Source organism: Mytilus californianus, unplaced genomic scaffold (genome assembly GCF_021869535.1).
Source record: "Mytilus californianus isolate M0D057914Y unplaced genomic scaffold, xbMytCali1.0.p SCAF_10, whole genome shotgun sequence".
NCBI lineage: Eukaryota > Metazoa > Mollusca > Bivalvia > Mytilida > Mytilidae > Mytilus > Mytilus californianus.
Window position 1 is genome coordinate 61,470,149 of NW_026262582.1, and position 26,755 is coordinate 61,496,903.

General features: G+C 32.2%; 1 protein-coding gene across 6 annotated transcripts in view; it reads right to left on the minus strand.

Annotated features, from left to right (window-relative positions):
* Nucleotides 1-26,089, minus strand: part of LOC127718328 (low-density lipoprotein receptor-related protein-like) — a 63,991-nt gene extending 37,902 nt beyond the window's left edge. The window contains exons 1-9 of one of the 6 annotated variants that reach the window (XM_052224319.1): nt 26,041-26,089; nt 19,267-19,319; nt 17,197-17,334; nt 16,531-16,656; nt 15,782-15,907; nt 14,269-14,394; nt 12,906-13,031; nt 3,809-3,934; nt 2,282-2,407 (exon numbers count right to left, since the gene is read on the minus strand). In XM_052224319.1, the coding sequence (XP_052080279.1) occupies nt 2,282-2,407; nt 3,809-3,934; nt 12,906-13,031; nt 14,269-14,394; nt 15,782-15,907; nt 16,531-16,656; nt 17,197-17,334; nt 19,267-19,315 (943 nt within the window). In that variant the 5' untranslated portion in view covers nt 19,316-19,319; nt 26,041-26,089. The remainder of the gene's footprint in view (nt 1-2,281; nt 2,408-3,808; nt 3,935-12,905; nt 13,032-14,268; nt 14,395-15,781; nt 15,908-16,530; nt 16,657-17,196; nt 17,335-19,266; nt 19,320-26,040) is intronic. The other 5 variants (XM_052224322.1, XM_052224321.1, XM_052224320.1 and 2 more) reach the window with 5 other exon arrangements.
* Nucleotides 26,090-26,755: the final 666 nt, after the last annotated feature.

Sequence of the window (26,755 nt, forward strand, 5' to 3'; positions counted from 1 at the left end):
AAACAAAACATTGTTTTCTACTATTATTTAAAGGAGGAAATGATCTGTATTATATCGGTGCTTTTAATCCACAAATGTAAAGCTCTGATTGAGTAACATATCAGAAAAAAACTTCCATCAAACGCTTTACATAGTCAATCAGCAGTAAAAAGTGGTTGGGTAGAAAATACTCCAAGACAAACGACAAACCCAAAATAAAATGAACACAACACAAAAGTAAGGAATTGAAACATTAATCCTTGATTGAATAGTATAATACAGCTGTTACCTACGGAATATATCATTTTCCGGCAGGTTATTATTTCTGTGGTAGGAAATTCTGGAACTCAGTCAATAAGTTAACGTCTCTGTGGTAGGACATTCTGGGACTCAGTCAATATTTTAACGTTTTTGTGGTAGGACATTCTTATACTAAGTCAATACGTTAACGTCTCTGTGGTAGGACATTCTGGTACTCAGTCAATACGTTAACGTCTCTGTGGTAGGACATTCTGGTACTAAGTCAATACGTTAACGCCTCTGTGGTAGGACATGCTGTACTAAGTCATTACGTTAACGTCTCTGTGGTTGGACATTCTGGTACTCAGTCTATACTTTAACGTCTCTGTGGTATGACATTCTGGTACTAAGTCAATACGTTAACTTCTCAATTGTAGGACATTCTGGACTTAGTCGAAAGGTTAACGTCTCTGTGGAATGACATTCTGATACTAAGTCAATACGTTAACGTTTCTGTGGTAGGACATTCTGGGACTCAGTCAATACGATAACGTCTCTGTGGTTAGACATTCTGGTACATAGTCTGTACCTTAGCGTCTCAATGGTAGGACATTTTAGTATTAAGTCAATACATTAACGTCTCTGTGGTAGGACATTCTGGTACTAAGTCAATACGTTAAGGTCTCTATGGTAGGACATTCTGGTACATAGTCTATACCTTAACGCCTCAATGGTAGGACATTCTGGTACTAAGTCGAAAGGTTAAGGCCTCTGTGGTATGACAGTCTGGTACTAAGTCAATACGTTAGCGTCTCAATGGTAGGACAATCTGGTTTTTAGTTGAAAAGTTAACGTGTCTGTGGTATGAAATTCTGGTACTAAGTCAACACGTTGACGTTTCCGTGGTAGGACATTCTGTGACTCAGTCAATACGACAACGTCTCTGTGGTAGGATATTCTTGTACTAAGTCAATACGCTAACGTCTCTGTGGTAGGACATTCTGGTACTAAGTCAATACGTTAGCGTCTCTGTGGTAGGACATTCTAGTACTTAGTCAATACGTTAATGTCTCTGTGGTAGGACATTATGGTACTCAGTCAATACAAAAACGTTTCTGTGGTAGGACATTCTTGTACTAAGTCAATACGTTAACGTCTCTGTGGTAGGACATTCTTGTACTAGGTCAATACGATAACGTCTCTGTGGTAGGACATTCTTGTACTAAGTCAATACGTTAACGTCTCTGTGGTAGGACATTCTGGTACTCAGTCAATACGTTAACGTCTCTGTGGTAGAACATTCTGGTACTCAGTCAATACATTAACGTCTCTGTGGAAGGACATTCTGGTACTAAATTAATACGTTAACGTCTCTGTGGTAGGACATTCTGGTACTTAGTCAATACGTTAACGTTTCTGTGGTAGGACATTCTGGTACATAGTCTATACTTTAACGTCTCAGTGGTAGAACATTCCGGTACTCAGTCAAATGGTTAACGTTTCTGTGGTATGACATTCTGATACTAAAGCAATACGTTAACGTTTCTGTGGTAGGGCATTCTGGGACTCAGTCAATACGATAACACCTCTGTAGTAGGACATTCTTGTACCAAGTCAAAAGGTTAACGTCTCTGTGATATGACATTTTGGTACTAAGGCAATACGCTATTATTTCTGTGGTAGGACATTCTGGGACTCGGTCAATAGTTAAAAGTCTCTGTGGTAGGACATTTTGGTACTCAGTCAATAGATAAGCGTCTTTTTTGTAGGACATTCTGGCACTCAGTCAGTACGTTAACGTCTCTGTGGTAGGACATTCTGGGATTCAGTTAATAGTTTAACGTTTCTGTGGTAAGACATGCTCGTACTCATTCAAACAAAAATACGATGGATATTTCATTGCTTTGATTTTCGTTAATTAAGAATTTTTATATAAATGAGTATATTTCCATAAATAATAGTGACGTATTCGCCGAATAGGCCAAGATCAATGTGGTAATAAGTTTGAATTTTGAAATAGACATCATGTACATTGCACTCCTTAATTTCATTGTATTCTTACCATTACAGACTTCGAGTGATTCATCAGATCCATCATGACAGTCCGGCGAACCAGAACATAGACCATTCTTATATATGCACTGAATACCATCATGGCATTTGCTCTTATCTTCACCACAGTCGAAATCTGAATAATAATCATAAAATTATTCCCGCGTCTACACTTTTCAACTGATAATCAAATGAGTAAAAACAGTTTTGTCTACTGGGTTCTAAAGAACATTATCTTTATTATTTCGGTGCTGTAAGTCGACAATGTTTTAGCCCTGATTTAAACACAAATCCAATATAAATATATTAAAGAAAAATGCTCATACTGCATGAAACGCTTTACATAATAGAGAAGCAGAAATAACTGGCTGTTTACAAAATTAAATAATGTAAAAGAAGGAATATTGTGTGTCAGTGTATGTAACGATAAATCCTACACGCAAACCACTTGCACAAAATAAAGTGAACACACGACGACCGTGAGAAATTTAAACAATATTTCCTTCAATAAAATTGAGAATGGAAATGGGGAATATGTCAAAGAGACAACAACCCCACCAAAGAGCTGACAACAGCCGAATGCCACCAATGGGTCTTCAACGCAGCGAGAAAATCCCGCAACCGGAGGTGGTCCTCAGCTAGCCCCTAAATAAAATTGTGTATTAGTTCAGTGAAAATGGACGTCACACTAAACTACAAAACACATAAATGAACTAAAATTAAAAAAAAACATACAAGACTGACAAAGGCCAGAGGCTCCTAACTTGGGACAGGCGCAAAAATGCGTCGGGGTTAAACATGTGTTGTGAGATCTCAACCCTCCCCTATACCTCTAGCCAATGTATGGTACGACATTAAATGATATGTTTTTGAAATGAAAAAGAGAGGCGCAAAAAACCAAATGATATATAAAAAAAGGAAAAAAGTAATTGGCAATGCAAAGGCAAAAACAAAAAACGAAAAACGAGAAAAAAGACAAACACCATTATACACAACACAACATCAGAATATTAAACACTAACCAGCAAGTACTCTACCAAAAACTAGAGGTGATCTCATATGCTCCAGAAAGGTACGCAGATTCTGCTTCACATATGACTCGGGTCGTGTTGCTCACGTAAAATAAACCTGGTGATAATTGTTATTCGTAAGGTCACATTGAATTGAATTGTATTTACTAAACACATTAACTTGCTGCCGATAATGTGGTAGTTTTAGCAGTATATTGTTATTCTTCTTAGATTTTCAGTATATTGGGAATTCAAATATCAGCTGTTAGTCACAATACGAGGTTTGTCAAACAAGCGCAATTTATGAGATCAACAAAGCTTCTTATGTTGTCAAGTGGCTAACATTTTACAATATCCATATAATGACAATCTTGAAATTGACTTTTCGGAATATATTTGTATGTACTCCTCATGGAATACAAATTTAACATTTCTCCCGTGAAATACACAGAACAACCTTAAAATAAAGTGTATGTAAAATAGTATAAAGCATGCTAGCAGTATTACTCGAACGAGAATATACAGACCTACACATGTCTCTTTACTTTCGTCGGACTCATCATTACAATTTGTATATCCATTGCAAAGGTAATAAGTGCTAATACACTGTAAACCATCAGCACATTTTACATAATCTGGTGGGCACTGAAAATCTTAAGACAAATATTTTATTTGTATTACAAAAAAAAGGAGATGTTGTTTATTGTCAATGAGACAACTCTCCACCATATATATATATATATATAAAGGTCACCGTACGTCCTTCAACAATGAGCAAAACCCATACCGCGTAGTTGGCTATAAAAAAACCCGATATGACAAATCTTAATAAATTCAAACAAGAAAAATAACGGACTGATCTATATACAAATCAATGAACGAACAAAAATAAATATTATATACAGCAACAAACGACAACCACTGAATTACAGGCTCCTAACTTCGGAAAGGCAAATAATGAATGCAGTTTGGTTAAAATAGTTTGCTTAATAGCATTTCTCTGTAACCACCAACCAAGTTGCGGCATGCATAGTCTCAGATTTTCTAGAAATTTTGTTTGTTGGTAGCTATCGATAAACAAACATGAAATATGTTGACAAAAATTTTGTTTATGTCCCTGTTGCCATGGTAACGGGTCCCTTGGATTTTGCCTATACAAATGCATATTTTAATGAACAAAAATGACCCATTTTAAGCAGTTATCATGCACACATTTCAATTTTGATGAACATTTTGACTTTTGTTCATTTAAATATAACACTTAATGAGTAAGATAAAAGATAAAATTTAATTCTGATGAAAAGGGAAGAAGGGGATATCACTGATTTAGATAATGGAATTTTCAATGTATTGAAGAAGGCAAATTATAGACATTTTGAATGATATAATTTCACCCTTCTGCATCCACAACCAATTATACTGAGGTAATAAATGCAAACTATCACTGTTGCCTAGGAATAATATATAACTAAAGGTTTGAGAAAATGGTTGCTAGGGTGGTTGTTATGGGAACGTTAAAATGTCATTTTTGTTATTTTGTAAAAGAATTTTGACATTGTTATTAGAATTGCTCAAAAATAGTGACACATAAAGGATGAAAATCACTAGAGACATGTTGTGTATTCAAAGACCTTAAGGTTGACCCAAAGGTCAAACGTTATTGATGACCTTGACCTTTGACCTTTAGTCTTTTTAGTCCCCTATCGACGAAGTCGAAGGGGACTTTAGGTTTGCACTCCGTACGTCTGTCTGTCTGTCTGTCTGTCCATCCGTCAGTCCGGCAAATCAGTTTTCCACACCTTTTTCTTCATGCTTGAAGATATTGATTTGATATTTGGTGTATTGTTTTATCATGACAAGTTACAGATCAAGTTCGAATTTTGTTTCGGTCTGATGATTTTGTGCAGAGTTATGGTCCTTGAACTTAAAAAATTCACTTAAATAATCAGTTTTAAACACTTTTTTCCATCATGCTTGAAGATATTGACTTGATATTTGTTATATAGTTTACACCATGACAAGTTATAGATCAAGTTAGAATTTTGTTCCAATACAATGAATTTTTAACCGGTAGGGGAGTATGTACAGAATGCTTGTTTTATTAAATTTATTATTTTTTGTTAAGAAATTGTAACAAATAAACCCATACAGTATATATAAAAAGTCTTCACAATGATTATTGATATTATTTGGTAATAAAGCAAAATGCTGGAGGTCAAGGTCATGTCATAAGTTCTAAGCAACGACCCTTACTTGATTTAAAAGTACCTAGCAACCATACATAGTTGGGTTCAGATTAATATGAACTATGATATAGATCCTAAATGAAAGATAAGAGGTCAATATTGCCAACATAGACTTTAGCAGCCATTCTCGTATAGTTAGGAAATGCAGAACAACCATGTAATTCTTTCTTCCAATTAGACTTTCGAATCCATTAAATCAGTAATTGTGTTTCTTAAATAATTCACAAACATGATTTTACTGATGTGAATTTCAGTGAATCAATCACCAGCCACTTTGTCTCCTGTTTAGACTTGAAATTCAAAATTAATGCTGTTTGTTCCAGGCATATAAACATGTAATATATAAAGTAGTAAGAACAAGACAAGAATGTTATGGTCAGTCGGTATTGATCAATCGTAAAATTTTCAGAACAATTGGACAACATAAAATGTCAGCTTTAAGCAAATTTTGTAACCCGAAAAAATCAGTCGTTATATATCGGTGATCTACGATGGCTCGCGTGAAAGAAAATCGGACACGGAGAGGGATTGAATTATTCGAGTTACAAATTTTGCAGTTATTTGGCTTCATATTTTTTTTTAGATAAAAAAGTTACAAAAAAGTTAAAAGACTTTAAAAGACGATTTTAACACATTTATTTTTATTTTGCGAGCCTAGCCATAAGGGCAAATTGAGTTTTTCATCTCTTGTCATCTGTCTGAAATTACGGGGCAAATTGCAACCAAAACATATCATGGTATTCTTTTTTTTTCTCCTGTCCTTTTCTTTCCTCTTCTCTCTTTCTTGGAAATTTAATGAAAATGAATTATATCAAAAGAATGATTTTATGATAATGTATTTATTGGTCTAAAACTGTTACAATTATCTTATTGCTACAGCTTTCACAAACAAGGTATCCTGGTATATTAATATCTTTAAGAACAGGGTGTCTTAAAGATAAATTTTACTTTATATGCGGATTTGACCTTTACTTTTTCATCCTGATACAATCTACCTACCACATATTTTACTCGTTTAGAAATATATAAACAGGACATTTAGCGGGACATAAATACACTATAATTGAAAAAAGGGAACACGTCAAAATAATAATTTGATTTCACTTTTTTGCTTGAAATTTTATTTTAATGTTATTGTTGCATTTTTACACCAAAATACCAGTTGAATCATAATACAGTTTCCTAGGGGCCTTGTGTTTTACTTTTTGTTCTTAATCTTCAAACTTCAATAAACGGATAGAAAGTAATATAGAAAATCAAAGTTTTTTCTATTGAACATTATTATGGAAAAATTACAATTTAATAGCAAAAATTACTATCAAGACTAATTAATCAGCATATCCGAAATTTTCTTTTGACTCCATATAGGCGTTTTGCCCTGAAATGACTACTAAGGGAAACAAATTCAAATAACAGCACTGTATCTTGTTTCCTTGTATATTTTATTTATTTACTCTTTTAGCTGTACATAGCTAATTCTTTATTGATATATATGTTAATACTGAATGCTGATTGTTACCCCAATTACATTAAAGGGTAATAACTCTAATAAGGGGTCGTCAAACGAATTCAACTATGTTGAATTATTTGTAATCTTGTCTTGCTAATAATTTTTGTAATTTAAAGATCTTTCTATCTATTATGATATTTTTGATATAAGGCAAAAAGGCAAACAAAATCGTCTTTAAGGGGCAATAACTCCAATAAAAAAAATCAGGTGACGATTTCAACCAAGTCCATATTTTTTAGACCTGGTGTTGCTGATAATTTTTTGTATAAAATGTTTCTCTTTATATATAATTGATTTCAAGATAAATGGTAAAAACGAAAAAAAAAATGTTAAAATTCATCATTTAAGGGCAGAAACTCCCGTAAGATGTTGTTTTCATTAAATACAATATTTTTAATGCCAAATTATGGGCATTATGTTTTTCGGTCTGTGCGTCTGTTCTGTCTGTGTGTCCGTTCGTTCGTTCGTCCGTTCGTTCGTTCGTCCGTTCGTCCGTCCGTCTGTCCCGCTTCAGGTTAAAGTTTTTGGTTAAAGTTTTAGGTTACAGTTTTTGGTCAAGGTAGTTTTTGATGAAGTTGAAGTCCAATCAACTTGAAACTTAGTACACATGTTCCCTATGATATGATCTTTTTAATTTTAATGCCAAATTAGAGTTTTGACCCCAATTTCACGTTTCACTGAACATAGAAAATGATAGTGCGAGTTGGGCATCCGTGTACTATGGACATTTTCTTGTTTAATATTAAGAATGAACACTAGTGCCGTCACTTCCAGTTAAGACAACTAGATGCTCTAAAGAGCCTGTGTCGCTCACCTTGGTCTATTTAGATATCAAACAAAGGACACTCTCCAACATTGTAGACAAGAATAGACTTCATGACAAAATCTCTATTTTGTTGATCTTTTGTTTTTGATCTTTAAGTCTGTTTAGTTGCTCTCTATCTTCTTTAGTTTTTGCTCAAAACAAACAAGAGGGTAAAAGTAATCTTCATTTAAGGGCAATCACTGCTATCAGTTTCAGAGATATAAGCCAAAATCTGCGTTTTAACCCTATTTTCTATTTTTAGCCATGTTGGCCGAGTTGGTTGATAGGCCGGGACATCAGACACATTTTTTAAACTAGACACCCGAATGATGATTGTGGACAAGTTTGGTTAAATATGACTCAGTAGTTCCAGAGGAGAAGATTTTTGTTAAAGATTACAAAAATTTGCATAAAAATTGTTAAAAATTGACTATAAAGGGCAACAACTCTTTAAGGGGTCAATTGACCATTTTGGTCATGTTGACTTATTTGTAGATCTTACTTTGCTGTACATTATTTGCTGTTTACAGTTTATCTCTATCTATAATAATATTGCGGATAAAAACCAAAAACTGCAAAATTTTCTTAAAATTACCAATTCAGGGTCAGCAAGCCAACAACGGGTTGTCTGATTTGTCTGAAAATTTCAGGGCAGATAGATCTTATCCTGATGAACTTTTTAACCCCCATGTCAGATTTGCTATAAATGCTTTAGTTTCAGAGATATAAGCCAAAATCTGCATTTTACCCCATGTTCTACTTTTAGCCATGTTGGTTGGTAGGCGGGGTCATCGAACACATTTTTTAAAACTAGATACCCTAATGATGATTGTAGCCAAGTTTGGTTAAATTTGTCTTAATAGTTTCAGAGGAGAAGATTTTTGTAAAAGTTAACGACGGACGACGACGGACGACTGACGCCAAGTGATGAGAAAAGCTCACTTGACCCTATGGGCCAGGTGAGCTAAAAACTGTCATACAATTAGCACAAGTGCTAAACTTTCAGTATTTCTTGCATGACATAATGATTCTAGTACCTGATGCGTGTCCATTGTATTGTCAAACACGACCCATATTTATCTAACAAAAGTATTCTACTTTCTTATAAATAGCTTAAAGTTTACATTTTTAGCAACTTTGTAAAAACGGCATATTTTTTGAGCTAAAAAGGGGTCTTGCTGGGCCTACTCCGTTCGCTTATAGTTTCAGAGGAGAAGATTTTTTTGAACAAGTTAACGACGACCAGCGCAATGTTATGAGAAAATCTCACTTGACCCGGTAGGCCATGTGAGCCAAAAATAAATTTTGCAGAACACACAACGCATTTTTTTTTAAGAAAGAGTTTTTTGTCATTTATTTTTTAAACACCCACTGTTGAAATACAAACATAGCAATTGAGCGGATTCAGGGTAGTTCTATTAGTTAGGAAAGATCATTTTTTATTTTGTGATTGGAATAATGGATGTTTAATGAAATGAATGTGATGGTGTCTGGAACTGAAGATCAATAATATTGCACAAGACATGCTAAAAGGAACTTTCTATACATTCAGATGCACATCAGCCGCATACGATTTGAAATACGAAAAAGGTGTGTACACAATGAAAAATAATTTTTCAATGAAAAAATATGAAATAAGTAATCCAGCCTTATTACTAGTGAAAATGATTATTCTGTCTATGCAAAACCTCTTGTCCGAAAGCCCAACCCCAACCAAAGAAATAAACTGGTCGTCCCCTTAGCAGTTATGTTCCTTTTCTCTTGTTCTTGTAGATTCAAGGACCTGTCTTTAAAATAAACCTTGGTGTCTTGTAGAGAGTTGTCTCATTGACAATCGTACGACATCTTTATTTTTGGTATTTGAATGTGTAATCCGTCTCTTGAAATTGCTATATAATTTACTATTCTGAATTATACATGCAATCTTAAAGAAAACTGCATGTTAATATCAATTTTTTTCTGAATTTTGTCCCAATGAAACCGAAAATATATTGTTGCTAGGCAGTCTTCCTATATAAATAAATGCTTGCTAAGCAATTTTCAAATATAAATACATGGTTGCTAGGCACTTTTCCACTTTAGATGAATGATTGTTTAAAACTTATGTGATGACACCCCCTAAACATTTAAGGTAAGGTCTATGTAATAGTTTATATAATACTGAATCAAATCATATATGGTTTCTAGGTACTTTTTTTATCAATTAAGGGTGGTTGCTAAGCACTTTTGACATGACCTTGAATTTCTATTGTTTATATGTTAAAAAAATAGTGGCTTTAAACGTCCTGCACATTTTCCACATGTATGGTATGCCACTTTCTTTTATATTTCCTTTCAAAATTTAATTAATATACACAAGGTCAAAGGTCAAGGTCATCAATGACCTTTGACCTTGGGTCAAATTTATAGTTATTTAATTGCCAATAGTTTGCACATCATAGTCATTCAATAGTTATTACTTTTTGTGGATTATCTTAATAACATGGTCAAATTTCAGAGGTTAGAAGGCAAAAATGGCAAATTTTTGTTTCCATAGTAACCATTCTAGAACCCAATATCCCAAACATTTTGTTATAATTTTTTGACTATAATCATTGATATTTTTTATTAATAACCAAAGCTTAAACGAAGTTGGATGCAAAAATGTATATTTTGTTCATGCAAATGTGTATAATTTGTCTACTCAAATGCTATGAAAAATGACATCTGCTTCTGTTGTTGTGACAATTTTCAGCAAAAATATTTTTCATATATGACATGGCTTTTTTGTTTATTAAGTTTCATGTTTCTGAAAAATATTTACAAATATCATTAAATAAAACCTGGTTTTGATTTTGAATGACTGCAAAGTAGTTGTTTTTTCGATGCTAAATTCCTCAAAATGTACGGGAAAACTCATTTACTTGGTTGCCATGGCAACCGTGGCCTAGCAGCAATTTGGTCGGCATTTTTCTTACTTTTTTACATGATTACATGTTTTGGCTAAGTTTCAGGAAAATCGGTGACTATGCGTGCCGACCACCCTATATAAAATGGTTGGTGGTTACAGAAAATTTCTCTGAAAGCAAACCCTCTTCCTAACCTTGGACAGTAGAAGTGTAATAGTATAACTGAAGAACAAACTATACAAAATAGTTGAAAAGTGCTTAACTCATCATATCAATGCAAAGCAGAAAACATCTAACGAAAACACAGACCGGACTTGGTAGGGTATTTATACATCCTCAACAAAAACTACAATTAGTACAGATCTGGGAGTATTCGACAGCTAGTTTAAAGCCTATAACAACTAATAAAAAATCATGTATCTAAGACTATTGCCATTTTTATGAAATTAATATAAGAAAACACATTCGCTGACTCTTATATATGTGTTATATGTTACAAGTTAATTTTAATAAAATTTCGCTACGATATGTTATTTTCTTTGAACGTGTTTGAAATCAACCAAGAAATAGTGTCAACCATGCAATATGACCATTTCATGTTAAGTATGGATAACCAAAAAATAGAAAATATGAATTGACCATACGTAAAGTATATTTACAATTCCCCATCTCTATTTTTTCAATAGTGAAATGTAAAGAAGGAAGAACACTTAAAGTTTTCTTCAAAACAACTAAGTAATATCCTCAAATATTTTTTAACTCAAATATCAAAATTGACTCCTATCAATTTAGCCGTTTGAAACATTAATATGTGTACTAGTGTTATAAAGTATGTTCACCCTGCATAGAAGATTAAAAATCTATATAAGCTAAAATTAAAACTCTCAAATTATAATAAATCTGTCAATAGCATACTTCTTGTGATCATAATGCATAAATGTGTTAGATATAAGTAAAGCAGTACTCAAATTTAAATTAAGTCTTTCAAATTAGTGTAAAACACAAGTATCATGAAGAACTGATCTCAGAAAGACAGGTGCATAGAAGTAAGATAACAAAGATTGAAAATCAAAGAAGCAATTATAGGTAGCATATTCATCCCGTGAAATACACAGAACAACCTTAAAATAAAAATAAAATAAAAATATGCTAGCAATGCTACCCGAATGAGGATATACAGACCTGTACATGTCTCTTTACTTTCAGCGGACTCATCCTTACAATTTGGATATCCATTACAGAGATTACTCGTTGTACTACACTGTAAACAATCATCTTGTCAAACAAGCGCAATTTACGAGATCAACAAAGCTTCTTATGTTGTCAAGTGGCTAACATTTTACAATATCCAGATAATGACAATCTTGAAATTGACTTTTCCGAATATATTTGTATTTATCATTGGCAAGCGTGCTGTATCAGCCACTCGTGATGATATCGATATCAGCACGGTTGCAAAGGCTTTATCACACCTTTAATATGTATGACGTCACGTCATCGATTGCAGTCATTGTTGCAAAAGTTTTATCAAACCCTTAATCTGTATGACGGCATGTCAAACCTATAATCTGTATGACGTCATTTCAAATCTCCTTACCTGTATGACGTCATGTCACATAAAAATCATCTACGTGAGCTCGAGGTTTATGTATATAATAAAGTGTATATGATATGGCTTTTTCAATATCACACACCGTTTCAACCCTCAACTAATATAATCCCTCGAGCAAAGCTCTTGGGATTATATTGGTGTCTTGGGTTGATTCGGATGTGATATCGAAAAAGCCATATGATATTCTCTATGTATTCCTAATGGAATACAAATTTAACTTTTGACTAAACCATCTAATTGGTAGGTAGAGGAAATGATAATGTTAGTTTAGATTTATCAGTGTTCTGCGAAATATTATGAGGTATATGTACAATTCGGTTCAGAGTTATTAAGACCGGGTTAAGAATATTTGACATAACAATCCTTAAAACACAAGTATTATGAAAGGCTGGTCTCAGAAAGACAGGTGTGCATAGAAGTAAGATAGCAAAGAATTAAAATCCAAGAAGCAATTATAGGCAGTACATTTATCCCGTGAAATACACAAAATAACCTTAAAATAAAGTGTATGTAAAATAATATAAAGCATGCTAGCAATGCTACTCGAACGAGAATATACAGACCTACACATGTCTCTTTACTTTCGTCGGACTCATCATTACAATTTGTATATCCATTGCAGAGGCTATAAGTGCTAATACACTGTAGACCATCAGCACATTTTACATGATCTGGTGGGCACTGAAAATCTTAAGACAAATATTTTATTTGTATTACAAAAAAAAACGGAGATGTTGTTTATTGTCAATGAAACAACTCTCCACCATATATATATATATATAGGTCACCCTACGTCCTTCAACAATGAGCAAAACCCATACCGCGTAGTTGGCTATAAAAAAAACCCGATATGACAAATCTAAATAAATGCAAACAAGAAAAATAACGGACTGATCTATATACAAATCAATGAACGAACAAAAATAAATATTATATACAGCAACAAACGACAACCACTGAATTACAGGCTCCTAACTTCGGAAAGGCAAATAATGAATGCAGTTTGGTTAAAATAGTTTGCTTAATAGCATTTCTCTGTAACCACCAACCAAGTTGCGGCACGCATAGTCTCAGATTTTCTAGAAATTTTGTTTGTTGGTAGCTATCGATAAACAAACATGAAATATGTTGACAAAAATTTTGTTTATGTCCTTGTTGCCATGGTAACGGGTCCCTTGGATTTTGCCTATACAAATGCGATCTCAACCCTCCCCCTTTACCTCTAGCCAATGTATGGTACGACATTAAGCGATAGTTTTTGAAATGAAAAAGAGAGGCGCAAAAAACCAAATGATATATAAAAAAAGGAAAAAAGTAATTGGCAATGCAAAGGCAAAAACAAAAAACGAAAAACGAGAAAAAAGACAAACACCTTTATACACAACACAACATCAGAATATTAAAGACTAACCAGCAAGTACTCTACCAAAAACTAGAGGTGATCTCATATGCTCCAGAAAGGTACGCAGATTCTGCTTCACATATGACTCGGGTCGTGTTGCTCACGTAAAATAAACCTGGTGATAATTGTTATTCGTAAGGTCACATTGAATTGAATTGTATTTACTAAACACATTAACTTGCTGCCGATAATGTGGTAGTTTTAGCAGTATATTGTTATTCTTCTTAGATTTTCAGTATATTGGGAATTCAAATATCAGCTGTTAGTCACAATACGAGGTTTGTCAAACAAGCGCAATTTATGAGATCAACAAAGCTTCTTATGTTGTCAAGTGGCTAACATTTTACAATATCCATATAATGACAATCTTGAAATTGACTTTTCGGAATATATTTGTATGTACTCCTCATGGAATACAAATTTAACATTTATCCCGTGAAATACACAGAACAACCTTAAAATAAAGTGTATGTAAAATAATATAAAGCATGCTAGCAATGCTACTCGAACGAGAATATACAGACCTACACATGTCTCTTTACTTTCGTCGGACTCATCATTACAATTTGTATATCCATTGCAAAGGTAATAAGTGCTAATACACTGTAAACCATCAGCACATTTTACATGATCTGGTGGGCACTGAAAATCTTAAGACAAATATTTCATTTGTATTACAAAAAAAAAGGAGATGTTGTTTATTGTCAATGAGACAACTCTCCACCATATATATATATATATATAGGTCACCGTACGTCCTTCAACAATGAGCAAAACCCATACCGCGTAGTTGGCTATAAAAAAACCCGATATGACAAAGTTAAATAAATTCAAACAAGAAAAATAACGGACATATCTATATACAAATCAATGAACGAACAAAAATAAATATGATATACAGGAACAAACGACAACCATTGAATTACAGGCTCTTAACTTCAGAAAGGCAAATAATGAATGCAGTTGGGTTAAAATAGTTTGCTTACGCCAAACCCTCCCCCTAACCTTGGACATTAGTAGTGTAACAGTATGACAGAAGAACAAACTATACAACATAGTTGAAAATTGCTTAACTCATCAGATCGATAAAAGCAGAAAACATCTAACAAAAACACAGACCGGACGTGGCAGGGTATTTATACATCCCTCAACGAATACGACAATTAGTACAGATCTGAGAGTACTCACAGTTACTAACAGCTAGTTAGTAATACTTTTATCCGCAGACAAAATAGCGCTTACATTTTTTCGCAGAGCAAAGAGTCCAAAACCTCAATAAAGGACATGTCCATGTGTCCTTTAATCGTCTTATCAAAATATTCCTTCACGTTTTGTTATTGTTAATATGAACAGTGTTTGTTTATATAGACTTCTGTATCATTCGTATATGCAATTGTTTAACCATGTTAATCTTTAAATCGTTCCAATTGAGTGAACTGACCTAATTGTAAATATTCAACAACTTAAGACAGTAAACTTGTTTTTTTTAAATTTGCATATTATAAATTGTAGGCTGCTACCATATTTTCAAAAATGGTATTTCAACAGTAATCATTTGTTTAACAGACGATAGTAAATTGATAAGGTTGAAGTTGTTGAATAATCCTTAGACAATTGCTTTGATGAACTGTAGCAGACAGTCTGAATAACCCTTATATTTAATATATAATGCAACTGTGTTTTTACATCCAAACATTGTCATATTACGCCGTATATTTTATGATTTTGATTGTTTATGTTCTGTCCCTATAGTTGTGTGGTCATCAGGATAATACTACTTTGATGGGTGTGAAAAGTGTAGAAGGGGCAGTCGAAGTGATATAGAAATTTGAGAATGTCGACATTCGAGAAGAATAGAGAATGAAAAGTGAATAAACGTGTTTTTGTTTAACCATGTTATAATTGTAAAGTGTATTTATATTAACTTGTGTATAATAAATATGAATATTTAAAACTGCGTTTTCTGAACCAGTGCCTCTCAAGAACTCCGTGACACAATACAGAATTAGTATTCACATTTTGCACTTAAGAACCAACCTTTGCACATTTCTATATCTTCATCATCACCAGTTTTACAAAATTCTTCACCATTACAGCAATCTTTTTGCGAATAACACACAATGCCATCATTACACTTCGTTGTATTAGTTGGACACAATCGTTCTGTTGAATTTGTAGAAACAGTAAGTCAACTTAATAATTACAGTATTGCAATTACGATATTAAGTTTTACTATGAACTGTTGTAGAAGTAGCAGTCTAATAACTTGATAAACATATATATGCATGTTACTAGCTTTACTTTGACTTTACAGGATTTAATATTTCCTACTTGTCGTTACAAATATAATACTTTCCATGGCAGATATGCATGCATTCATGTCTAAATAAAAACAGAGTATGTTCAATTTGGTTTCTGAATGAACTATCATACATGCCATTGAATATATTAAAAGAAAAATAATTGGAAGCAAAATCATACAGTAGAAAGGTTTTCGATAATGATTTTTAACACGAAATCCAAAATTAATTTTATATTAATGAAATAATAATGAGCTTACCACATTTGAAAAAAAATGCGTATCTGTTGCAGTAAAATTGATAGCTTTAATGTTTTTTAGTTGCTGACACTGTTTTGGTTGGAATTTTATTTGAAAAAAAAAACCCGCATGTTCTTTATAGTTTAAACAATATTAAACAAACCGTTACTAGTTTAAGATAAAACAAGACACCACAATATTATGTCAATTTTCAAATTATGTTTTCCAGCTATACCTCACTACTTACTTTTGCAAATTTCAGGATCGTCATCTGAACCATCTTTACAGTAGGCGAAGTAATCACATAAAGAATATTCAGGAAAACAATGTATCCCGTCTTTACATTTCATTTTTCCTTTTGCGCATTCCAGATCTAAATAAAACCAAGCACATTATATAACTCATGAGTAAACTACGTTTTAAATATTTTATTTTAGAATTATCAGCTACAAAATATTGATTTAGCACCCATTGACCGGGTATATTCAGATGATATCTAGTGAAATCTGGTTTTAATTTCAGTAAGCATGATTTTACGTTCATGATATCTTTGTAAAAGAACCGGATGCTTAAAGTAGTACATTCGTTAAACAGTAAAGGCTGGTCGTTTTTTTTTTAATTGTATGTCATTTCGTTGTCATTGATGAATTTCTTAAAATAATTTAAGGCCATTAAGTATAAAATATTGAAAGAAAAGAGAAAAAAAGAATGCCCTTTTTTGATACAAAATATGAATTATACATTTTCGTACGTTATATGAATTCGTACTACGCATTCTTTTTCGATGGAAATTGTGATAGCACAGATCATTCTAAATAGCACGAAAACACATAATACGAGAATACAGAATGAAACAATTATTTTATAGATAAATAACAGATTCCCGTTACAGGTTAACATTTAACCTTGGTACCTCTACATATATCCTCGTTTTCATCTTCGCCATTGGCACAAGTTTTCCATTCATTACAGAACTCATATCTATAAGCACAGCCAGAACCATCTGAACATTTTCTACATTCTCCTGGAGGAATAACGTCCATCGACCCACCTGTTTAAATGTTACAATCATCAATTACAACATATCTTAATTTGTTACAACGCTTTTGTTTTTGATTAATCGAAATATGACTATTGAACAGCGGTATACTACTATTGCCATTATTTCATTCCATTAATGTGAAATTTCCATGTGTGCAGCAAACTTCAAGCAACGAATGTTTATAAAGTTTATACTTGTTTGCTTGAATGTTATATATGATCACGGAAATGTTCTAATTTTTGTTGAACTAAAATCTCGTTCATATCCTCGATTGTGAAATAACAAAATTCTGCTTTTCTCCGATGTGTTACTTTCAACGAGTAACAGTACGATTGGTACTATTTGGACTATGCTTTATATGTGTCTTAAATATCTAATACACTTTTTGTGTATTTCTAACTACCTAACGTGCACGAACAGATTCCTGTGTCTCTGGAAATCTGATTAGAAATATAGAAATATTCCAATTTCCTTAAATCTAATGTAATTTACGAATATGTATAGAATCAACTACTTTTAAACAATTCAAACCTCTTTTTTATATCTGTGTTTGCTTACATTAGTAATTTTGTAAACTGTTTTTTATTGATTCAAATTAGTTTGTTTTCTTCAAAATTACTAAATAATATCGTTTTCACAATCTTATCTAATTTCTTTAATGGTCAGAGTGTTTTACCGGCCTATTTTGTGAGAAGCAAAATTTGTTAGGCCCATTTTGTTTTAAGCCTAGTTTTTTATTGTCCAGGAAGGTTACTGATTTTTAATTGTTGCAAATTAAATTTTTACTGATAAAACCTAATGAAGGTCACAATTTCGAAATATTTTTCGTAAAGCCTCAATGTTTTTTCTTGGTACTACCAAATGGTCGTTAAAAAATATGTTTTGTTTTCCAGAGTTTCTTCGCATGATCTTATCATAAGTTACTAGTCCGATTGTTTGTCGACCTTAGCTACGTCTCGAGCCGATACAGCTAACCTCGATCCAATACAACTGTACTTTAACATAATACAGGGTTGATTATAAAACACCCACTTAATAAAACTATTATACATATTTATACATTTTCTACAAATCTGTTTTATCTAAATAATTATAAATTTTATTATGAGATGATTGATGACACAAAAGACTTTTACTGTGTATTTAAAACAAAAACGTCGAATACACGTTTCGTGCTGCGTGTGAAATGATTGAACACATCCCGATGTTTGAATTTAGTACATTATAAAATAAGCAGCCATCAATATAAAAGTTCATTAACCAATAACTTAAACTACATTATAAATTTTCCATTTAATACGATTCAGTGTGTCTCACAGATGGTCATTAATACAGGTCTGATACAGAAAAGCCAGTTAAGACAGAATTTTTACTGGCCTTAATTCAGGAATTTGTTTTTTGAAAATACATGTCAAAGAAGCTCTTGTACATGTTTTACTGTAGCAACAAATAATTTGTCAAAATAATTACGCCAGAGAATTATTTTGTGACTTAAAATGCCACATATGATCTCCTTTGTATAACAAATGAAAACTATTTCTGTTAAGTATCCCTGAAACGGGCCTTTGGTGAATGCGAGCTTCGGAACCAGATGGATTACAGATATTTGTTTCTTTGTCACCCCAGTCTACAGACCAGTTCTTACCTGGAAGTTGTGTCATTTTTGTTTACATACGTTAGTAACGTCTTTTTAATGGGAGATAACTCGTGTAAAAATCGAGAGACTCAAAGTTTTTTTTTTAAACGGTGAAATAACATTCCTTGCATTAAAATGATAATTAACGCAAATAGTTCATATTGATCCTGTATGAGTCTTCCTCCAGTCGTGTTTATCATCATCAGCTTACATCGACCAAATACGACTGTAATTGAACATAATACATTAATAATATGAAAGCATCTATTTAAGTGCTACCTCGTATAGATATAAGTATACCTTACCTGTTATTGCAGTTAAAAACAACACAAAAAACAAAGGGTAATTTTCCATTGCCCTGTAAAAAATAAGTTTGTAAATGTTACATAGTAAAAAGTATAGCAACGTAGTACATGTTTGGCATGTACTGATTTTTTTTTTTATCAAGACTTTGTCATTGATTGTATTTTATTTATTTTTACCGATTTTACATACATTAAACGAGTAATAGTGGTACCAGTCGTAATACAACTGATAATGAAAAATTACAAAGTTAAACTAAATTTGAAAGAATTCAAATACATGAAATAATCAACCTTTATGAACTAAAAGTAAATGTTTTCAAAGTTTAACAGCCATATTTTGTAATATAAATAAGTCTGTTTTTGATTTTCTACTATAATATACTTTTTCTCATGACATTATAAATTAGTTTAATGTGAAATTGTTCAAAGGATAATTCGAGTGACTATTAGATGACATTTAACATAATTAGGTAAACTTAAAAACATGTTAAATGAGGTAAAACAAAACCTCCAAATTACCATCAAGGTGAATAATTCAGTCAATCTTTTGATTTTTTGGGTACAGAACCAAAATATCACAACTGCAATTAGGTTTCAGATATAAGTGAAAATTAATACAAAGGATATGTCAACCAACCATAGATTCAGCGGGTTTTTTAGACATGATTTCTGTTCTCGATTCAATGTTAAAAAATACATTTTCAAAATGAACATGTGGAAGCAAATGTACGCATTGTTTAATCTTAAAAACATTTCACAAACAAAACTCGAAGCCAAAACCCCGATTGAGTACGTCAAATATGCATACAAATTGATGTGCACTTAGTAATTTTATAGTTTAAGGAGGTTGGCTGCTCTGTTTCAAAATAACATGACTTTAAAAATGTTGTACATTGATAGTATAAAGATAATGGAAGTAAATGCTCAGACAAAATGAAAGGTCCTTGTCATTATTTTTTTTTTTTTCGTACAAACCATTGAAAAAATTCCGATAAATGGTTCTCTCTATATTTTTGAATGAATGGATACTTTATTGCAGGAAGCATTTACCCCGCAGATATTATGCAATTACACAATTTCTTTAGTAAGCAAAACAGATATTAATTTGAATAAATACTGTAATTGAGTAATTGTTGGCTAAGACCAATAAAATTTTGACAAATATTTAAGCCTAATTGATCTATAGGCAGGGCATACTAATAAAACATTTTACATTTGGACAGGCTTTGATACTATATCTGCCCTTGAATTTTTACTTGATAACATTTTTGTTCGCTGTGGAGATTCCATATATCGTCAAGTTATCGTAATTCCAATGGGGACTAACTGTGCACCACTTATTGCGGACCTGTTTTTGTATTGTTATGAGTTACAATTTATAACTAAAATCAGCAAAGACCCATCGAAACAACATCTGATACAAAAATTTAACAAAACTTTTAGATATTTGGATGATATATTGGCTCTCAATAATGACGACTTCAGTATGTATACTAAAGAAATTTATCCTGTTGAACTTACTTTAAATAAAGCTATTACTAACAATGACCACTATCCTTTCCTCGATCTTGATATCTATTTCATTAACGGGATGCTTAATACAAAAATTTATGATAAAATAGATGATTTTTCATTTCCTATCGTTAATTATCCATTTTTAGATGGTGACGTTCCCTTGTCACCATCTTATGGTGTTTATATATCTCAACTTGAACGATTCGCTAGTGTATGTAACAACGTATTAGATTTTAGCGAGAGACATTTATGCATTACTGAAAAATTATTACACCAGGGTTTTCGATATCATAAACTAGTCAAAACATTTACTAAATTTTATCATCGGTATAAGGACATCATTCGTAAATATAACTCAACATGCAGACATCTTATACGTTCGGGTATTTCACATCCAATCTTTTGTGGTAATATTCTTTACAAAGCACAAAAATGTCAGTATTCACCTCAAAAGCTAACAAAACCTTTAAACAGACTTATTAAGAAGGGATATAGTTACGATAGTGTTGTCAGGTCATTAAAGATTGCATATTTTGGCTTTAATATTGATTCACTTATAGGGTCTTTGCATCGGAATTAAACATATTTAATCTAAAACCAGTTGTTGGCATGACACGGGTTATGTTCTTCTCATATATTTTATGATGGTATAATACTAAACCCCTAACAGGAGGGATTGTGCCTGATATTCATATGATGAAGACATTATCTTTCAATCAGTTTAATTGAGGTCTGGAGCTGGCATGTCAGTAACTGCTAGTAGTCTGTTGTTATTTATGTATTATTGTCATTTTGTTTATTTTCTTTTGTTTCCTATTCTGACATCGGACTCAGACTTCTCTTAAACTGAGTTTTACTGTGCGTACTGTTGTGCGTCTGTTTTTTCTACATTGGCTAGAGGTATAGGGGGAGGGTTGAGATCTCAAAAAACATGTTTAACCCCGCCGCATTTTGTGCCTGTCCCAAGTCAGGAGCCTCTGGCCTTTGTTAGTCTTGTATCATTTTTAATTTTAGTTTCTTGTGTTTAATTTGGAGTTTAGTATGACGTCCATTATCACTGAACTAGTATACATATTTGTTTAGGGGCCAGCTGAAGGACGCCTCCGGGTGCGGGAGTTTCTCGCTGCATTGAAGACCCATTGGTGGCCTTCGGCTGTTGTCGGCTCTATGGTCGGGTTGTTGTCTCTTTGGCACATTCCCCATTTCCATTCTCAATTTATTAATACTTTTGTTCTTTCATAAACTATGAAACAACAACAAGCATTTTATAAGATTTTCAAAAATGATTGTTTAACCAACCTATAGGTAATACAATTATGAAACGGAAAGTAGGGGTGAGCTTGCCAAATTTAAACGGCACTTCATCGATAACATGGATAAAATAATATTACAACATTAGGTAAGAATTCATAAAACATGAACATGTATGTAATCATATTGATTCACATAGTGCAATACTTTATATTTAATAGAATTATGAAAAGAAAAAAAAACAAGAACATCAAATATTCTTAATATAACAACATTAGTTAAGACTTCATAAAACATGTACATGTATGTTATCGAATCGGTTCACATGGCGCAATACTTTATACAAGTATTTAGAGATGAAACCCCTTGACACTATACGTTAATCAATGTAAACAACAATAGGGGAACTGGACAATGAATAATTTATCTTCAAAATAAAATTCAATAAATTTGGTGAAACGGAAGAACATCTCTGAATCAACATTTGTCAATGAACGCATAAAGCCAAAATATCTATGAAATATACAAATAACTAATATTTTAAAAGCTATTCGACCGGAAATCATAAATAAAACAACCTTTAATGCCCAATATTGCCTATAGAAAATACAGAAAATTGTCAGATATCAGAAATGAATGTTACAAATTATAGTTGCTATGCGCAACATACTGAGCTAATGATAATATCAGAGAATACCAGCCCAACATTAGAGGTAAAGTGTTATGTTCGAAGCTTTTGTCTATATTTGACTTCATCAGGAGCATCCAAAAGGAAAGCCAGGTAAGCATATAGTGATGAGATTGTATTTATTATGGTTATTTACCTTGAACGAATTTGTCTTTGAGGTTGCACTTTGTAAATACAGCTGTTTCTCAAACCACGCCTCTTTTGGGGAGATATATAATATTCATAGATATGTTAATTTGTTAATGTACTGGTTCCCATTTATGATCTCTGTGTTTCATCTCATAGAGACATCACTTGGGAATGTAACCAGTATAGAAAAACATGGTAGCGCCTAAATTTTAATTCTTAGGAGGTCCAAATATGAAGGTAAGGGTAGTATAGAATTTTAGTATAAGTTTAAACTCTTAGAAGTTCAGGGCATATAAATGTTGAAAATATGCCGCACAGCCCTATATTTTGACCTTTGAATAAAATAGTAGTGCATATAAACTTTCCGTTCTGGGATATTATTTTTCACGAAACTTCATAGTAAAAGTGTCACAGTTTTAGCCGCAAAGGGAGTTCCTATGGGAAATTGCATTGTCTATATTTACAGAATTGCAACCTATATAGGATTAAAAAATAGAACATACAGAATTTCACAAAATCTGGTTTATCGCAGAGATTTTAAAGAATTTAACTCAAATATGAAGTTTTATAAATATTTCATGAAGATTGAGAAAATCCTGAGCCTTAACTATGATGACTCAGCATAAATTCACAGTTTACAGTATGCATGGTTTACTTAAATCCCTGAATTCAAAATAAATTCATGATATATGCCTATTTGTGATTTAAATTGTTTAGAAGTGCTTATATTTACTCTTCGCAGTCATTGCAACTCATTGATCCATCCTAAATAATTTTGTTGGGTTATTTTTGTCTTGTCGATAACCCAAAAGTAAGCCGTAACACCTAAATGTGTTTTTTTGTGACCGCGGCATTAAAAAGTACAAGCTAGAATTACAAAAAGACCTCAATAAAACTTACAATAGTGTGTTCTATCCTAAATATATACTAAATATTCCACATTGCTAGAAACAGGTAAAATATTTAGGAAATGTGAGGCCCCAGGGGGCAAAAAACAGAAAAAAAATGCCTACCCTGGGTCATAAAACAGATAATTTAACTTGAAAATGCTATGATTTTATTATTTTCAAGGTCTTTTGTAAACAAAACAATAACTGTGCTGGAAAGTTATGCAAAAATAAGATGTAAGCAGTCATTTCTATCAAACTTTTAGTGAATTTATGCACCAGACTGATATCTTCTTAAATACAATTTTGCAAATATAGCTTTGTTTAGACACTTCTAGTTCATACATTAACTAACTTATGTTAGTTATATGGTTAAACATGATACTGTTGTGACAAGAACTCTTAACTGACCATTTGAGACAGAAATTGTGAACTTTCATTGACAAATAGGCATACAGTAAGATGTGGACTGGAGACACAGGCAGGATTGGATACTTTGTATAATCTTGACTGTTGGAATGATTAACTACTAAACAATACATTTATAGTATTCTAAAATGCTTTCAATTTGTTATCAGAATAGTTTCAAACATGTTTTAGACATTTCATGTCAGAAAACATGCACATAGGGTAAGCTGGCAATGATTAAAGTCTTGTTTTCAAATTCTTTAAAAAATTGAAACAGGGGTAGGGGTATAAAATGTACTGTAAAAGGGAACTTACAGTATATGCAGTGATTTCCTTAAGGCTATAATTCTGATAAATAAGTAATGTTGTGAGAAAAAGTGTTTTTAGAAGGTTTTCTATTTGAATAAATGTTTGTATAGGTTGCACTTTGTAAATACAGCTGTTTCTCAAACCACGCCTCTTTTGGGGAGATATATAATATTCATAGATATGTTAATTTGTTAATGTACTGGTTCCCATTTATGATCTCTGTGTTTCATCTCATAGAGACATCACTTGGGAATGTAACCAGTATAGAAAAACATGGTAGCGCCTAAATTTTAATTCTTAGGAGGTCCAAATATGAAGGTAAGGGTAGTATAGAATTTTAGTATAAGTTTAAACTCTTAGAAGTTCAGGGCATATAAATGTTGAAAATATGCCGCACAGCCCTATATTTTGACCTTTGAATAAAATAGTAGTGCATATAAACTTTCCGTTCTGGGATATTATTTTTCACGAAACTTCATAGTAAAAGTGTCACAGTTTTAGCCGTAAAGGGAGTTCCTATGGGAAATTGCATTGTCTATATTTACAGAATTGCAACCTTGAGGCCTTATAAGATGTTTACATAATTAGGTTGTGGCCTACTTATAGTTGTGTACAAAATAATGTTATTGTGCAGTTTAGAAATAACTGGAACAATTGTACATGTTGATGGAATGATTAGAACTTTCTATTTGACTGACTTGCATAAAAATTGCAGAATTATCATACTCTATGATGCGTAATTTAAACTTCTATAGTGTTCTTGAAGTTTCCGTGGCAACTATAAATACAGACACTGAATTTGACTTATCGAGAAATATAGAAATATCTTCATTCGTGATTTCTACAACATCTTACTAGTTATTGAACTTATTGGACATATTTGTTTTCCGTTTGGATTTCACAACAGTTGGAACATAATTCCAGATAAAGAAAAGACTGAGATCGGACATTCAGATATATTTACAGTTAAGGTGACATTTCTATTTGTATAATATTCGTTGTAAAATTGTATAATAAAAATTGTTAAATTGATTATTGATTTTTGTCTTTTATTGGCTAAAGTTTAAAGGTAATTTCTGGCCATAACAAGATATACTTAAGGAGCTATGTGTCTAAAACAAAATTTGAAATAATAGTCAAATATCTTTGGTAAGTGTTCTCAATTAGCTAGAATTAATAAAAAGTCAAGACATGCATGGTATAAATCATGTCATTTGCATATCTTTGAGGACATGGCTGGTGATACCCTCGGGGATTTACGGTTCATCCGCATTTTGTTGGCCGATTAGTAGAAAATGAAGTTGACACTTGTAAAATTGTACCGGGCCTATTAATGATCCTTTTAGAATCCAATTCTAGTGTTCTGATATGTATGTTTGTGTTATTGAAATAAACCATTTCGACACATCATCATGTGGTATTGACTTTACAATAAGATTTATTACAACTTGTAACATGGATTAGTTGTCTTTTTCTATCAATGTTTTACCCAGATTAAATTCTAAGATTAATTGATGTTTGCTTAACATCCACTGTCATAAATTCCAAGAATTATCTGACTTAAAAAATAATAACATATATACTTACACTATGTAGAATATAAGCTAACATTCGAGAAGTGAATATTCAAGTAAATCATAAAGTGAGTGGGAACGAATTTAAATGTTTACAACAAATTACTGACATTTCAAAACCTGCCGATTATCCTGGTTTGAAAAAACTTATCTCTTTATAAACCAATTACCTTTATTAAATCATTATCCGCCTTCCTAAATAAAATTTTATATGAGCAATGAACTTTCACATGTTTCATATTACCTATGATGACCATTTAAAAAGCTTTATCAATTCAATCGACGATTCAGAAAAAAAAGGTTTTAAGTAGAAATAGCCTGGCATTTTTTTAAAATCATAATTATCATCACCATTGATTTGACTGTTCATTATATTAATGCAGTTTAAAATCTGTGGAAATATCAAGATCGTGTGCATATAATTTTTAAATGTTTCTATTTAAAAAAATGTCCGTTTGGTATTATTCAGCTTAGTAATAATTTCTATAATTGTAAGTTATATTATTTTAGAATGATGTATTTTGACCTTCATTTAACATTTGAATTCTTCTGGTTTTTTTTTTTTTTTTTTATTTGGCTTTGCACCTGTTTTGAATAGAGCGCTACCATAAGTCGTATAGTAGATGCAATACGCGTGTGGCCTGCCACATTGTAAGCCAAGTATCTATGATAAGTTTTTATATCTGGGCTATCATTCTTCTCTAAAAGGTATTCTCGGGTATTATTGA